This window comes from Bos grunniens, chromosome 5, assembly GCF_055505025.1.
Source record: "Bos grunniens cultivar Pamir isolate PY7600 chromosome 5, Bosgru_T2T1.0, whole genome shotgun sequence".
Classification (NCBI taxonomy): domain Eukaryota; kingdom Metazoa; phylum Chordata; class Mammalia; order Artiodactyla; family Bovidae; genus Bos; species Bos grunniens.
The window spans coordinates 117900997-117917988 of NC_141169.1; the positions used below are offsets into that span (position 1 = coordinate 117900997).

General features: G+C 52.8%; 2 protein-coding genes across 22 annotated transcripts in view; one reads left to right on the plus strand and one right to left on the minus strand.

Moving 5' to 3' along the window:
• PPARA (peroxisome proliferator activated receptor alpha) overlaps window positions 1-7976 on the plus strand; it is a 73308-nt gene extending 65332 nt beyond the window's left edge. For 10 of the 11 annotated variants that reach the window (XM_086403311.1, XM_086403312.1, XM_086403315.1 and 7 more), the window contains one exon: window positions 617-7976. In XM_086403311.1, the coding sequence (XP_086259437.1) occupies window positions 617-864 (248 nt within the window). In that variant the 3' untranslated portion in view covers window positions 865-7976. The remainder of the gene's footprint in view (window positions 1-616) is intronic. The other variant, XR_015164657.1, reaches the window with a different exon arrangement.
• Window positions 7977-8147: 171 nt separating this feature from the next.
• Window positions 8148-16799, minus strand: CDPF1 (cysteine rich DPF motif domain containing 1). Of its 11 annotated transcripts, none has more exons than XM_086403339.1 (5): window positions 16708-16789; window positions 11670-11782; window positions 10703-10814; window positions 10156-10298; window positions 8148-8727 (listed from the first exon to the last, which is right to left on the minus strand). In XM_086403339.1, the coding sequence occupies exons 2-4, from the start codon at window positions 11780-11782 to the stop codon at window positions 10188-10190; spliced, it is 336 nt and encodes a 111-aa protein (XP_086259465.1). In that variant the 5' UTR covers window positions 16708-16789; the 3' UTR covers window positions 8148-8727; window positions 10156-10187. The 11 variants fall into 11 exon arrangements, with proteins under 11 accessions (XP_086259465.1, XP_086259463.1, XP_086259457.1 ...); XM_086403337.1 differs by having other exon boundaries at window positions 16212-16735; XM_086403331.1 differs by having other exon boundaries at window positions 15920-16735.
• Between the last annotated feature and the right edge of the window lie 193 nt (window positions 16800-16992).

Genomic DNA, 16992 nt, shown 5'->3' on the forward strand with positions numbered 1-16992 from the left:
GTTGGACGCGACTGAGCACACACACTCACACACTCAGAAGGTACCTGTAACGGTGCTCTATACCACATTAAACCTATGTGGAGCATAATCACACTCCTTAAATGTTGTTGAAACGGAGTACCTAAGAAGATGTAGGAAGAAGGGTATTGTTTTCCATATTAGGCACAAGTAGGTTGTGTGTATAGCTGCTACTCCTAATGTTGTGGGAGTTTCCCCCTGACAGGTGGTCATCAGATAAACTCTAGATGAAGCAGCCACCCTGTAAGGTAGTGGTTTTAAGGTCACAGAAATACCGAGAGGGACTTCCTTTGTGGTCCAGCAGCTAAGGCTCCTCGAGGCCAGTGGAGAGGGCCCACGATCGATCCCAGATCACGGAACTAGATCCCACATGTCCCAGTGAAGATGGAAGATCCCATGAGCTGCAGGCACGACCTGGTACAACCAAATAAATAAAATACATTTTAAAAAAGAAAAGAAATACTTAGGAACGAGTATTCCTTTGGGTAAGAAAGGCAGGGTCCAGTCAGGATGTTTGGTTTCTCAGACTTGAAGACTGTTCCTTGGTGTTACCGTGCGGTTACCCCACTCACACCTCTCTCCTCTCTCCTGAGGGTAGATCGGCCTGGCCTCCTAAATGTAGGACACATTGAGAAAATGCAGGAGGGTATTGTGCACGTGCTCAAACTCCACCTACAGAACAACCATCCTGACGACGTCTTCCTCTTCCCAAAACTCCTGCAAAAGATGGCAGACCTGCGGCAGCTGGTCACAGAGCACGCACAGCTGGTGCAGGTGATCAAGAAGACGGAGTCGGACGCCGCCCTGCACCCGCTGCTGCAGGAGATCTACAGGGACATGTACTGACGATCCAGACGAGAGCGCGGAAAAGAGGCTTCTCTCGGGTTTTTAGAGGTGGCGGCACTACAGAGAGACAGGAGCAACGCAGCTTTGCACAAATATCCACCATGGAAACCTTGGAACAACGGGAGGTATACTGCCTAGGTAACGGGAAGGCTACTCCACGTTTCTTTTTTGTAACCACTTCTGAGAGCAGTGCAGAGTCTTGAGATGCTGGTGAGAAGCAGCTACTAATCAGGACTTGGGAAATGAGGGGTAATGGTGTTCAGCGGTCTGATTTTTAATGTGCCTGATGTGAATCAATGCAGATTTCTTTATATCGTGTTAGGAATTTACCAGTGAATTAACCTCAGAATACGTGGTCTGTCTTCCCTTTTTACCGCTTTTTGACTGTTGTGCTCTTTTATAATTTTGAAAACTAATCAGCACTTTTTAATTTTTATAATCCTGTAAACATAGATGTCTCCAAAGTATTTTAAGAGCAGCGAAATATTTATTTGGAAGACTTTGGTTCTGTTTCCTGAATTCTAAGAAAGACAACGTGCTATTTTTGAATCACAGGATTTAGAATGTCAAAGAATGATTTCAATAAGCTTGTTGAAATGCATCGGCTGTTTCGGTTCAGTTTGCTGTTTTGTGGCTGTAAGTAGTATGTGGAAAAGCCTGTTCCCAGGCGCGTGTAGAAGATTCCAGAAAGCCGTGTCTCGAGGCCCCTCTGGACTCGATCCCCTCCCTGTGTTAAGCTAGCACCTGCGGTCAGCAGGAAGAACAGGGACTGAAGTGTGGTCCACTTCCCATTCCTCTCGGCTCGACTCCCTATCAAATCTGAATCTACCGAGCCGAGCTGTTTGGGGGCCAGGGTCGCGTCTCCAGGGGCAAACTGACAAGTTATTTATAAATCTTGCTCCAGGCCCCCTCTGTCAAGGCAGCTCCTTGGTCTTTTTCTGTGTTGCTTTTCTAAATATGCAGCTTTGTTTCTTTTTAACCCCTGTTGGTGGCAGCTGCTCCCTAGGGTGGAGAGGACAAAGCACCTGTGACTGTATAGCGTGGGGGTGGGGCCGGGGGTCTCGCCTGGAGAGTGGGCCAGGGTGGGGCAGGGTGGGGGGATGAAATGGTTTCATTTGGTCTCAGGATTCACAACAGGTCAGGTGGTTTTTGCAAGGATTTCAAGAGTTGTCTCCTTTTCCAGCTACATATATAAGGTGGTTTTACCAAAATCTACAAGGTCTGATTCAGCCTTAAAGTCGAGTTTCCAACCTCAGTCCAGTTTGGAGACGCTGTGGATTATGGTTCTTGTCTAGAGCACATGGTCCTGTCCACCACTTGGATTAACTGTCCGTCAGAGAGCTGTCAGAGTGCCTCCCCACCCCCCAGCTGGTTCAGCCCCTGGACGCCTCCTGGGCCGGCAGCACTTTCGATCCTTAATGACCCTCCCCCCTCTGTCTTTAGGACATTTGGTCCTATAAGGTCATTATTATCTGCTGTTAAAGAATGGCTAGGACTGAATTTGAAAAAGTCTCCAAGATCAGCTGCTGCTACTGCTGCTAAGTTGCTTCAGTCGTGTCCAACTCTATGCGACCCCATAGATGGCAGCCCACCAGGCTCCCCCATCCCTGGGATTCTCCAGGCAAGAATACTGGAGTGGGTTGCCATTTCCTTCTCCACCAAGATCAGCATTATCATACAAAAAACTGAGACTTCAGCTTAAAAAAAAACCAAGCCTCACAATTAGGACATCTTTGTACACATTACACATTCGGTGATGCTTTTATCTTTTAATTGTTTTAAGATGCAATCAAAGGGCCTGCTGGAGACAAATGACAGCATTTCCGCTTTAGAACTGACGCCAGTCAGGGGTCACCCTAAGTCAGAAAGGAGGTAAGCTCTTAGTCACAGGTGCACCCGTGTCCCCGTTCTTTCCTAAGATGGGAACTCCCTGGGCTGACGAGCCTGGAGGCCTGTGGCTCGTGCGAGGTCTTGGGGTCACGGGCTGGATCCTGTGCGTGTGCTGCCTCTCGCTCTAGTGTTTTCGGGTCTAGTCACATAGACACGGCTTTGGAAAGCGAGGCTCAAGACTCAGGCTTTCGGAAGACCTGCAGGTTCTGTTTAGATTCTCATGGGACCTATCTGAAACAATTCCCAGCTCACGCTTGCCACTGAACAGGCTAACTGCATCCACGGTGTCAGCGAGAGTCTGGTCCTCTTGGGGTCCAGCCAGACCACCAGGGAAGCCCGTGGTGAAGCCACAGAGGACCTTGGCCTGAAAGCAACCTGACATTGTTCACTTGTTAATAGGAAGAAATTCACTTGAAATAACAGAGCCACTCATTGCCACTCAGAACGTCTGGGGTCACACAATCCAAGACTTCTCCGAGCACTGATAGTCAGATGACGGATGGGTTATTCGCCAGTTTAGTAGATGGTAGTGCTTCACACAGGAGCTACTGAAGGAGCACACTTCTTGCTTGTGAGGCTTTAGCAGACATCAGCGCAAGGTCCAGTGGAAGCAGGTTCCAGAAACCTCAGATGACGAGTGGAGAGCCAGCCGCCCGCGGTGCTGGGTGCAGGTCATGGCGGGACCCCTTTTCACCACCTTGATCTGCTCTTAAGCCACTGTTAAAACCTGGTTCTTCGTTCCCTCACTTACCACCAAGTGCCAGACTCCCCAGAGGCCACAGACTACTGGCGGCTTTTGTCTAGACAGGTGGACCATGGGGCTCCTCCGGGCCGCTCTGCTGCCGCCCAGTGGCCCTCCTCTCTGCCTCCTGGGCATTTCTGGTTGGGGGTTCCACGGGCTCACTTCTGCCCCCGCCACACTGCGAGAAGTCTGAGGGCTGCACGCGCGGATGCTGCCTCCCTGATGTCCAGTGTCAGAGGAGCAGTTTGACGACAGCCCTGCCCGCTGTCCGCCTGGCCCCCGGGAACCCTGTGACCTCTACACAGCTCTCTGGGGAGAGGGGCTCAAAGCATCTTCCCAAAGAGGATACACACACAGGCGTCAACAGTGACTGTGAATCGAAGGGAAAGAATTCCAGAACGCCTGAGAGTCGGCCCTGTTAAAGTGAGCCCTTCCTTCCAATTTAAGAGCACAGAACGCAGCAGCCTACAATCTGAGCAGAAGCTCCAGGCACAGGTAGGGCCCTTGGTTGGATGATTGATGATGAGAAAGCTATTAATTGAGCAGCTACTGTTTCCCCAAATCTGCAGCTGGACAGCCACGTCGATAGGGCCGTCAGGAGCCTCTGTCAAATCTAAGGTCCATGGAGCACTAGGGCCTTCGGGGCGTTCCTAGTCAGACCATCTGTGAGCAGGGCTCAGAGACTGTGTGCCCACCTCTGCTGTGTGCACCCTGAGACACGGAAGCCTATGTGGATTTTTAAAGGAAATTTTATCGTTTAAAGGGAGCCTTGGAAATTCCCCGGTGGCCCAGGGGTTAGGACTCCGCACCTTTGCTGCCGAGGGCCCAGGTGACTGGCCCACGCAGGGCCTCCCTCTTCACCTGCTGGCCGAGGGGGATCCTGCTCAGAGGGAGATTCTGCAGGCGAGGGCAGAGAGGCGTCTCTGTGCAAGCCTTCGTCAGCGCGGCCTCCGCCCCCATCGCACCTGAGCCCCTCTGTGCCTGGCTCCTTCCAAGCCACCGTGACACCAGGCGCATTTTGATGGCTCGCGGCCAGATGTACGACAGAGGGCTTTTTTTGTCTTGACCCAATGACCACACTCGTCTCTGGAATGTCTTAAAAAGTCCTGTTTAAATATAAGTCCATTGTTTCAACCAGGGAGTCAGGTACTTCCAGCTAAGACCAACTTGGCCACTGGCCTGGCCTTCAGTAGGGGCTTCCAGGGACCCTGGAAAACCAGTCACCTCAAAGTGCCTCTTCAACCCGCACGGCTTCCAAAACGCGGGTCCTGCGAGGAAGACATGCAGGTGCTCCTGGCTCCCCACCTGCGCCATCAGCGCAGGCTCTGGTGCCACCTCCAGGCCTCAGACCCTCGAGGGGGTCGGACTGTGTCATCCCACCTTCGAGTGGAAACACCGGGCTCGGAAGGACTGCCTGGACGTGCGGATTGGGCCCCGGGGGTGGCTTGCTTCCACTCTCCCGCCCCTGCATTTAAGGCAGGTGAGGGTGCTTCAAAGTGGTCCCTGTGGTTGAGTCTGGTCCCCTGGCTGCACATGTTCCCGGAGGGGTCGCTTGCTCTTTAAGTTCACAACAGCCATGTCGATTCAAGAGAGGCAAGGAAACTGCACTGTCCCTAGATGTCACAAACTAGACTGCTGCCACTAACTGAGGGCTGAACTATCAAGAGGTGTCCAGGGAGGGTTTTCACGGCGCTGTTGCTGCAGGCACTGGACTATATCTGCATTTGTTCTTAAGTCTTGGTCCAAGCAGGCTTATGGGGCTCCTCTGGCATGACAGATTCTTGGCAATGAAACCTCTGCCTGGAGTGGTCAGCTAAGGGGACTCCTGCCTTAGCTCTCCAGAAGGCACGGCCCGCCTGCGGCAGGGAGGCTCTGCGGACAGCCCCGCTGGGAGGAGCGGACTAAGGCCCGCGTGAAATCTCCCTGAGGGCTGGTGGGGAATGCCAACCAGCCGGCCGCGTGCTGCCGACTGCGCCCCACCACCTGGCATGTGCCCCCTTCCCAGGGCTAGGACTTTACCGGGGGCACACTTTCCTCTGGGGAACTTCTCTCTAGGAAGATCCGAGATTAGGCTCCAAAGGTTGAGGTCTGAGTGTTGGCTGAGATTTACATCTATTTTTAGGCACCATTTTTTAGCACAATTAGGAAAATGGTCATCAAGCCTCAGCCAGGGACACACACTAGAGTGAAAACAAGGGCAGCAGCTCGGTCTGACTGGGATACAGGAGGCCCTCCTACTCCTCTGGGAACTGCCGGACGAATTAACGTGTGGTACTGGAAGTGCTCTAAGGGAAAAAAAGACCACGCGTCTTCAAATTCATTTGAAGAGCTAAATAACACTTTCCATGATGCTGTTTGTGTGGGGTGTGGCAGATTCCTACTGTATTCCCGTAGAGTGGGCTGCTATGGGTGCGGCCCACTTATTAGAACAGAGAGGCCGCTGCCCGAGGCTCACTTCCACACGCCTTTTCCTGGCTTGAGGCGCCCAGACTCCTCAGATCTAGACTGTCTGCTTCTCAGAATTTCGGTGAGGCGGGAGAAGTATAACCCCCCTGGGGAAGAGGGGGCCACATGATGTGGTTCAGCTGGAAGACACGCAGCCACATGCTTCTGGGATCCTCTGCACAGAACGGACCACACTGCATCCACGCCAAGGTCACATCTCGACTGAGCAACTCATAACATCAAGGACCTCGGGGGCCCTGTGGCTGTTAAATGCATTATTTGGAAAAAAACAAAAATTGAAGAAATACCAATTTTTTCACATTGCAAAACAGCAAACTGAGACCTGGGTCAGGTTTTTTCATTTGAAAATGTGTTTGCTAGTTTGGGTCAAATGTGAACAGCTTCCCTGTTTCCCCCAGAGAAGGTAACACAGCAGCCGCCTCCTCTCTTGCCTCCCCCCACCACTGCCACCCCCAGCGGCGTGACCAGTGTAGCATTGCATCGTGCCAGCCGGAGTGCAGACAAGACCCCACCACCAGCCCTGCCTCCTGGGACAGAAGGTGGGGGCCACGGGCTGAGAAGCCCTGGAGACGAGTAGCTGCTCTTTTCCAAGAAAAATCATTCGCTTTGGGGAAGTTTCTTCTTAAAGGCGTGGAGGGTCTGGTCCTTGTTTCAGGCCTAAAGAACAACGTACCTCACGTGAGATGATGCCACTCACTGTCCTGCAGTCACAGTATTTGTATTTGAGAATCACTTTTTTTTTCTACACTGTATGGTAAAAGGAACTATGTTAATAGCTATATCTTAAATACTGTGATTTGAGTTTTTTAAATCCTAATATTTTACTAACCAACAATCATGTATCTAACAACAAACAGTGGGATCCTTCTGAAATCAGTGTGAACTGATGTATACTGTTTAGTAGCTTGGCTCTTGGACCTGCTGGAAACACAAAAAAAGCTGAAACGTCACAAGAGAAATACACCCGCATGCGCACACAGGCCCGCCCCTCCCCAGACACCACACACACACACACACGCACGCACGCACGCACGCACACACGCACGCACACACGCACGCACACACACGTCTGAGCTTTCCTTCTCTCCTGAGCCATCTGGAATTTATTTCCCTGTAAATCTGTTCTCTTCGTCTTTCACACATGAGCAGCACAGGCAAGCCTGTCTATCTATCAGCAAGGCAGACCCAGGTTAGAAGCCACCAATTTCACGCAAGCAGGGTCGGTCCCGCTGGAGACCCGGAACTTCTCCTATGTAGTAAGCAGCTGTCTGCTCTTCAGGGAATTACTACCTGGGGATTGTTACCAAAGAGCTCTGCAATCTGAGAGATGCTGAGACAGGGACTCTCACCGGCTGCTCCTCTGGCAGCCTCCAGCGGAAGCCACAGATCCCGTGAATCTCCCAGGCAACCTGTTCCAAACCCAGGCGGGCCTCTTCCTGACGCGTGTCTGTGCCTGGGGCACACAGGGCATAGAGGAAGCCTTTGCCAGACATGCGGCAGAGCCACGCGGTTTCCAAAGCCAGGACTAAACGCGATTCCTTGGTCTGTGTTGGTCCATTACTGTTCTTGGTGCCTTAATGCTCTCAAAGCATTTAGGGGCTGACAGACCCCTTGTATTTCATACTAAACAGGAGCAATTCCAAAGCCGAGCTCTTCTGGGTAGGCTCTAAATGACCTCTGTGGCTCAGCCCCCTGGGTGTGATCGGTGGGGCACCTGGGGTCAGGGAAGCTGGGGTATGCAGAGGACGAGTGGGATCTCCTTGGTCACTTTCCTGGTGGTCGTGCCCGGCAATTAGAAAATGGCTATAAAATAACGTTAATTAAAAAAAAAAAGGATCTTATTCATTTTCCCTTTAGGAGATTGAACTGATCATGTATATTAATTTCTATCCTGAATTGATGGGAACTTATATGTTTGGAATGTCCTACTGTAAGACTGATGAATGTAAAGAGTTAATTTCAGGGTACAGTATTGCCTTAATGGTTTTAAAAAATAAACTATTTTTAAAAATTATTTGGGGAGTTTTGAGTGATGCTGTGAGATGAACTGCTTGTCTGGAAAAACAAGTACCAACTATAGGGTCTGCCCTGAACCCAAGCCTGAGGTCGTCTCTGCCTGTCAGGGTCCGGTAACAGAGTGGACCTGGGACAGTGCGGCCCCAGAAGACAAAACCCAGCACCAACATTGGTCAGTAAAAGCTCTTTATTGGTCCCCTCATCAGACATGTCTCTATCACCCCCAGGCAGTGTGCGCGGGCCCTGCAGAAATTACAGAATTGGACGGAGCAGTTCTACCCTCTAAGGACTGGGGGCACACGGCGAGCCCACATCAGCGTCTCACCAGCTGCTAAGGTGGGGGCTGTGCGGGTGGGGGGCTGCAGTCCCTGAGCGCGGGCGTCTGGGGTCTGCCTGTGGGCGCCGTCTCTGCCGGCTCCTGACCCTGGTGTTGCTGCAGGCAGACCCCAGCCCCCCCGGGCTGCAGACACGGCTCCCAGTGGCCCAGAAAGAAGGCTGGCACAGCGGCTCCATCTCGGCTCCGTCTCTGACCTGGGCCACGGAAGCCCGCATGGCCACAAGCCCTGGGTGAGCACCGCTGCGGACCTGGTACCCGACTGCACTCATGGTTGAGAACTGCGCTGGCTGGCAGGCCTCGTGAAGGGGACTTTTCTTTTCTCCAAGTCTTGCTGAATTTCCTGAGGGAAAGCATCCACGTTGTCCTGGACACAGGGGAGGCAAAATCTCTTGGAGTAGAATAGACTGCATTCCTGAAAGAAGGGCAGGGAGTGCTGAGTGCCACAAGAAGCCCAGTGCAGCATCTCCCAGAGGGCAGCCCTTCACTGCAGGCAGGGCAGGGGGGCGAGGCAAGGGCCCCAGATACACAGCAGCAGAGAGGAGCTGGGGGGTGTGGCCAGAGCCAGATAGCAAACGGGAGAGGGGAGCGCAGGGGCCTGGCTGCCCACCTCCAGGAGGGTGGTCCTCATCTAAGAGAAGAGCCGGTGGGCCTCCAGGAGGGCAATGGGGGCAAAAGAGCCAGGGCCGGAGCCCGCAGGCCATGGGCCCGGTTGGGTGAGACCCGCGAAGGCGGCCAGGAGAGACGGCGCAGCCTGGCTTCTGCAGGGCGGGGCTCCACCGTGGGCCGAGGATGAGCACAAGCCAGGCCCAACGGGCTGGAAACCCGAGGTCCCTCCCTCTCCCGGCTATCACGGCGGTGGGGCAGGGGCTTGGTGACACCGGTGCTGGGAGCAGCCAGGGACGGGAAGGACAGCCCACAGAGGTGGAGGCCACGGCCGAGTGGCTGGTCCGGGCAGGCCAGAACTGCTCCTCCACGTACCGTGGCGACCGTGGCATCCACTAACACTGCACTGATGCCCATCCGGCACAGGGCCCGGACCTGCCTCCCAGCCGCCCTGCAGCCAGGGGTGGCCACGAGGCTGAGTCTGCTCAGCGGCATCACCACAGCTGCATGCCACCTCCTGGTCGTGCTCTCTGAAGGAACAGGTGTGTGCGCTCCTGTCCCTTCCCACCAGTGGGGATGTAGATGTGATGGTGGGAGCTGCAACTTCCAAAGGGCACCCGACGGGTCCTGTGCTGAGGACCACAGCTGTGCCCCGCCAGCCAGCGCCACCTGGGCCAGGCTCTGTTTGTCTCATCTGTCCCGTGTATCGGGGTCCCTTCCTTCCAGGAGCTTAGGCTGTGCCTCAACCAAGACAACCGTGGAGATCTGACGCCACACGGGGCCCTGTCCCCTCTGGCACCAAGTGCGGCCCGAACTCCCAGGGCGGCAGTCCTGGCTTTCCCCCGCCTGGCCCCACTCCCAACTCCAGCTGCTTCCGGTCCACACAGGGCCTCAGTGGCGCCAGCTGCCTGTTTTCTCACACGGCCCCACAGTAGTGTGGCTCCCTCTGGGCCTTTGCCTGAGCTGAGGCTTCCTCCCACCTGCCAGTCTCATCACCTTGACTTCTGATGGATGGAGACTGGCTGTCCCAATCTGCTCTGTGACACAGCCCCCCTGCCCCTCCGCTGCTGGCCCTCGGCCCCCAGCCAGAATACTCAGGGATGCTTGGGCTGCAGAGTCACTCGGGGTAAGGGTCTACACAGCTGCACTTCCATCCGTCCTCGGGCTTTCACACAACAGGCTCAGCTAGCCCAGTGAACTGGGCCAACGCCACCTCTCCAAACCTCAGTCTCCTCACCTGTAAAATGGGTGCGGCACCGCTCTGCCTAACTAGGGCTGGGGTAGGACTGAAGAAGGCGTTGCTGGCAACACAAGCCCCAAGCACAGGGTCTGGCACACAACAAACGCTCCGGAAAGCATGCCCCTTCCTCTGGAAGGGCCCTGGGACGATTAGAAAGGCGGCCACGGTCCCATGGAGGGAAGAGCACAATGTCAGCTGCACTTAGTGGGGGAGGGGAGGCGATTAGGGGCTAAGGGGTGAGGAGGGGGGCAGTGCAGAGCCTCCAAGAATCTCTCTCCTCAACCCCCACTGAGACCCTCAAACTGACCCCAGCCTGCCTGTCCCCGAGCCCTCTGTTGGCTGCAGGGACCCACCCATGATGAGGCAGAGCAGCTGCCCCCGCCAAGTGACCGTGAGGGGGCCCAGGGACACCAAGGCCAGGAAAGGCTGCCGCTCACACTGCCCCTGGGAAAGGCACGAGGGTCACCTCTCCCGAGAGCACTCGTGAGGTCCCAGCCACGGGGTGGAGAGAGGAGGCGGCCCCAGGCGCGCGCGGCTTACCCACCGGGCCCACACACACCAGCCTGCCGCACATGCTGCACCTCGAGCCGACGACCAGGAATCTGCCCTTGTCAGGGGTGAAGGGGTCCCTCATCACGTAGCTCTCCTCCAGGAGGCTGCAGGACAGGAAGAGGGGGCGGAAAGGCCCGACCTCTGCTGACAGGAACTCGGCAGCTGCACGGACCTCCTGGGGGCCGCCCCCTGGGGCCGCGCATCGAGGGAGGGGCTGGGCCCCCAGTGCCACCGAGTAGTAGCAGAGAGGAGCAAAGGGGCCAGGCTGGGACTGAAACGAGACCTGCTCCAGGCTCCGCGACAGCCTCCAAGAGAGCGCCGCTCCTCCTCGGCCCAGGGAAGTGCTGCGGCAACTCCACCCCAGACCCCACCTGACTCAACCGGATGGGGCTGGGGGCAGGCACGAGTCCTCTCCCCGCCCCCAGGATGATGCCCACTCCCAAACGGCTTCCACGCAGGGAGCACGTGGAGGCTGCCGATGGGTGCCCTGCTGGCCTCCAATGCACGTCAGAAAGGAGACCAAGAAAGTCCTGAGGCAACACCCCCAGGATCCCCGTGGCCAGAGGGAAGAGGCCTGGCCCCCAGCACCCGTCCCATGTAATGGACTGGTCAGATCCTCACAAGGTGGCGTCTGATGAAGGATGAGCTAAAGGTCAAGAATCAAGGCCTGGGACCCATTGGCTCTATTGCAGGCCTTCCCTGGGCAGATGCTGGCCCTCAGGGCTCACTCCCACCAGAACAGGAGCTGCGGGCAGGAAAGTCCACCCAAGGCCGAACATGGAGGGAGGGACTGGGAGGTTCCAGAAGAGCCAGATGGCCCTTGAACCCATCAGGTGTGGCTCACACCTCAAGCATCCAGAGCCTGGGCAGGGTGGGCCCAGACACAACACACAAGCTCTGTGTCAGATTCAGGCCAGCGAGCTCTGGCAAGGCTCCTGGGCTGGGACCCTGGTACTCACACGACAGACTGGCTGTCAGGGGGCTGCCGCCCCTGGTAGCTGTATGGAGCTGTTAAGGCACAGAGCTGGCACTTGAACACACCCAGGGGGGTTCGCTCCGTCTCACACGCCATCTGCAAGGCCAAGAGATGGGGCACATCACCTACAGAACCAAGAACCACGCACATCTCAAAGTTCCCCACTGCCTGCTTCTTCCCCACAGAGAAGATGGGCACCATACACACCAGGAGTCTCCAGTCAGGGCAACTGCAAGACCCGCTCAAGGTCACACGTTCTCGTCAAGTGTACATGAGGTAACCGCCAAGATAAGACTATAGGCTAGGCCAAAAAATGAGCCTCAAACTTTAAAAGCCTGAAACCATAAAGTACCTTCTCTAACCCCTAAATAAGTCAATTAAAATCAGTAACAAAGAGATACATGGAAAATCCCCGAATATTTGGAAATTAAATGATATATTTCTGCATAAATCATGATTCACAGAAGAAATCCCAAGAGAAATTAGAAAATAGCTTGAACTAAATGAAAACTAAAATACCAAAGTATACACAATGCAGTTTAAGCTGATTTTAGAGAAATTCACAGCTTTAAATGCCTAAACTGGAAATGAAGATTTAAAATAAGTCATCTAACTTTCTACCTTAAGAAGCTACAAAAAGGCAAATTAAACCTAAAATACACAGAAAAAAGAAAATGATAAAGAATAGAAATCAAGGAAATAGAAAATGGACAAACAATAGGAAAAAAATCAATAAAACCAAAACTGGTTACTTCAAAACGTCAATAAAGTTGATAACCTCTAGTTAGACTGATCAAGAAAAACAGAAAAATGATAAAAATTACCATAATGAGGAACAAAATAGGGGACATCACTAAGACTACAGACATCAAAAGGATAATAAGGAAATGCAGTGACCTTTTTACCCAATGAACTTGACAGTTTAGATGAAATAGACACATTTCTTGAAAAAAAAAAAAAAAACACCAATTACCAAAAGTGACTCAAAATGGAAAACCTGAAAAGACCTATATTTATTAAGAAAAGTGAATCTGTAATTTTAAATTTTACTTTAAAATGAAATAGAGCACCAGCAAAACTTCATGCCCAGATGGCTTTACCAGCAAATTGTCAAGCATTTACACGAGTAACACCAACCTACAGAAACGTTCAGAATACAGAGCAGGGTGGCTTTCCTGGTGGCTCAGTGGTATGGAATCCACCCACCAATGCAGGATACAAAGGATGGATCCCTGATACCAGGAAGATGCCCCATGTGGAGGAGCAACTAAGCCCATGCATCCAAGAGCATGGGAGCCGCAACTGTTGAAGCCCATGCACCACAGAGCTTGTGCTCTGCGGTAAGAAAACCACCGCAGCGAGAAGCCCGCACACCACAACCAGAGAGCAGCCCCTGCGCCCCGCAACCAGAGAAGGCCCGCTCGCGGCAAAGACCCAGCACAACCAAACGCAAATAAATCAACCATAGGAAAAAAGAATACAGAGAAAGGAGTACTTGCAAAGAAATTCTGAGGCTAGTATCACATGAACTACCAAAACTTCCAGAATTACCTTGATACCATTAACTGGACTAGACTATTAGCTGATAATTGGTTAACTGATACCTGACAGCATCAACTGGAAAGACTAGAGAGCTCTTCAAAAAATTAGAGACGCCAAGGGAATGTTTCATGCAAAGATGGGCACAATAAAGGACAGAAATGGTAGGGACCTAACAGAAGCAGAAGATATTAAGAAGAGGCGGCAAGAATACACAGAAGAACTATACAAAAAACATCTTCATGACCCAGATAATCACAATGGTGTGATCACTCACCTAGAGCCAGACATTCTGTAATTTGAAGTCAAGCGGGCCTTAGGAAGCATCACTACGAACAAAGCTAGTGGAGGTGATGGAATTCCAGCTGAGCTATTTCAAAACCTTAAAGATGATGCTGTGAAAGTGCTGCACTCCATATACCAAGAAATTTGGAAAACTCAGCAGTGGTCACAGGATTGGAAAAGGTCAGTTTTCACTCCAATCCCAAAGATGGGCGATGCCAAAGACTATTCAAACTACCACACAACTGTACTCATCTCACACACTACTAAAGTAATGCTCAAAATTCTCCAAACCAGACTTCCAACAGTACGTGAACTATGAACTTCCAGATGTTCAAGCTGGATTTAGAAAAGGCAGAAGAACCAGAGATCAAATTGCTAACATCCATTGGATCACAGAAAAAGCAAGAGAATTCCAGAAAAATATCTACTTCTGCTTTATTGATTATGCCAAAGCCTTTGACTGTGTGGATCACAACTGTGGAAAATTCTTCAAAAGATGGTAATACCACAGCATCTCACCTGCCTCCTGAGAAATCTATATGCAGGTCAAGAAGCCAACAGTTAGAACCAGACAGGGAACAACGACTAGCTCCAAATTGGGAAAGGAGTACGTCAAGGCTGTATATTGCATATATGTAACTTTTATGCAGAGTATATCAGGTGAAATGCGGGCTGGATGAAGCACAAGCTGGAATCAAGATTGTCGGGAGAAATGTCAATAACCTCAGATACACAGATGACACCACCCTTATGGCAGACAGTCAAGAGGAACTGAAGAGCCTCCTGATGAAGGTGAAAGAGGAGAGTGAAAAAGCTGCCTTAAAACTCAACATTCAAAAAATTAAGGTCATGGCATCCAGTCCTATCACTTCATAGCAAATAGATGGGGAAACAATGGAAACAGTGACAGCCTTTATTTTCTTGGGCTCCAAAATCACTGCAGAAGGTAACTGCAGCCATGAAATTAAAAGATGCTCGCTCCTGGGAAGAAAAGTTATGACCAATCTAGACAGCATATTAAAAAGCAGAGACATTACTTTGCTGACAAAGGTCCATCTAGTCAAAGCTATGGTTTTTCCAGTGGTCATGTATGGATGTGAGTTGGACTATAAAGAACGCTGAGCACCAAAGAATTGATGCTTTTGAACTATGGTGTTGGAGAAGACTCTTGAGAGTCCCCGGGACTGCAAGGGGATCCAACCAGTCCATCCTAAAGGAAATCAGTCCTGAATATTCATTGGAAGGAGTGATGCTGAGGCTGAAACTCCAATATTTTGGCCACCTCATGAGAAGAACTGACTCCTTGGAAAAGACCCTGATGCTGGGAAAGATTGCAGGCAGGAGGAGAAGGGGAAAACAGAAGATGAGATGGTTGGACGGCATCACTGACTCAATGGACATGAGCTTGAGCAAGTTCCAGGAGTTGGTGATGGACTGGGAAGGCTGGTGTGCAGCAGTCCAAGGGTTGCAAAGAGTCAGACCCAACTCAGAGACTGAACTGAACTAATTACAGGAAAACTACAAAGCTATGACAAACCTAGACAGTGTATTAAAAAGCAGAGACGTCACTTTGCTGACAAAGGTCCGTATAGTCAAAGCTATGGCCTTTCCAGTAGTCATGTAGGGATGTGAGAGTTGGAACATAAAGAAGGCTAAGCGCCAAAGAACTGATGCGTTCAAATTGTGGTGCTGGAGAAGACTGTTGAGAATCCCTTGGACTGCAAGGAGATCAAACCAGTCAATCCAAAAGGAAATCAACCCTGAATGTCCACTGGAAGGACTGATGCTGAAGCTGAAGATCCAATACTTTAGCCACCTGATGTGAAGAGCCAACTCCCTGGAAAAGACCCTGATGCTGGGGAAAATTGAGGGCAGGAGGAGAAGGGGGTGACAGAAGATGAAATCGTTGGATGGCACCACCGACTCAACAGACATGAGTTTGAGCAAACTCCCAGAGATAGTGAAGGTCAGGGAAGCCTGGCGTGCTGCAGTCCATGGGGTCACAAAGAATTGGACACGACTAAGTGAACTCCGGGAGTTGGTAATGGACAGGGAGGCCTGGCATGCTGCATTTCATGGGGTCGCAGAGTCGGACACGACTGAGAGACCGAACTGAACTGAAGCCACGGAACAACACAACGGAGCAATATCCTTCACAAACAAAATTCTTCAGCACAATATTAGCAAACTGAATCCAATAATACATAAGAAGCCTAGAGCATCAGTGCAGACTGGACTCCACCCGGGAATGCAAACCTGGTTCAACATTCGAAAACTAGTGAATGCAACTCAGGAGAGTAACAATACAGGAAGAAACGGCACCATCATTTCAGGAGACGCATAAACTGTAAGCATGAGAGAATTCAACAGGATTTTACAAAACTCAAGGCTCTGAGTGGTGTTTCAAACCTTCCTGGGCATGTGAGGCCTCTTTAATTCAGGAACTATCTTTTCCCAAAGACTCCGCCGTCCACTGTCCATACAGCAGGCTGCGCTGCGGTCCGGCATCCTCCACGCGTTCCCTGCGCTCTCCCACCTCCCGGCCTCGTTCCTGGCCTTCCAGCCGCCTGGAGGGTTTCCCTCGTGTCTCCACCTAGGGGACTTCCCTCTGGCTGCCCTGAAGTTTCTCTCTTCACCTTCGGCTTTCAGCGGTTTGAATATATATCTACTTCCCCGCCACCCTCACCTCTTTTAAACCTACTTATCCTGCTTGTGCTGCATTAAGCAGTTTGATCCGTAGTCTAGGAAAATCCTTAACCATTATCACTTCATGGATTTCTTCTTCAGCCCCCTTCTCTCTCGTCTCCCACGGACATCTCAACCGCAAGTACGCTGAGCTCGGGTAGTGTCCCCGCGGTTCTCGGAACCTCTGCTGTCACTCTCTTTGCGTTTCAGTTCGCGTCGTGTCTGCCGCCCTGCCGTCAAGTTCACTGACTTTTGCCCCTCGGTTCTGTCCAGTCAGCCGACCGGCCCTCGGACGGCTCCCGGGCCCGCAGCGCCGCGCAGCGCGGGAACGAGCCGGGCGCAAGTTCCGCGGCCTGGCTCCAAGGCGCCCGCCACTCCCTTCAGAACCCCCTAGTCCTCCGCGGAGGAGCCCAGGCCCGGCCAGGGCAGCGGGAGACGCCGGTGAGGTGACCGGCGCGCGGCCGCACACGTCCCCTCGCGTTCCCGCCAGTCCGCTAGGCCGCGCCACTCACCTCCGCTGCCTCCGCGGCGGGGAGGCCCAGCCCTGGGCGCGTGCGCGGCCCCGCCCCCGCCCCCGCCCCCGCCCCCGCCCCCGCCGCTGCGTGCCCTGGGCGCCTGCGCGGGGGTGGGGGGGTGGGGCGGGGCTTCGCGGCGGACTTCCTCTTCGCCTTCCGCTTGGCTTCAGCGGTGGCTCAGAACGTGAAGACTCCGCTCGCGATGCGGGAAATCTGGGTTCGATCCCTGGGTTAGGAAGATTGCCCTGGAGGAGGGCATGGTAACCCACTCCGGTATTCTTG

Coding starts and splice junctions, on each gene's coding strand:
- CDPF1 (XM_086403340.1), bottom strand. CDS start 11,782: ATGGCGTGTGAGACGGAGCGAACCCCCCTGGGTGTGTTCAAGTGCCAG. Junction 8,728..11,669: donor CCTGACAGCCAGTCTGTCGT/GTGAGTACCAGG, acceptor CCCTTCTTTCAG/GAATGCAGTCTATTCTACTC.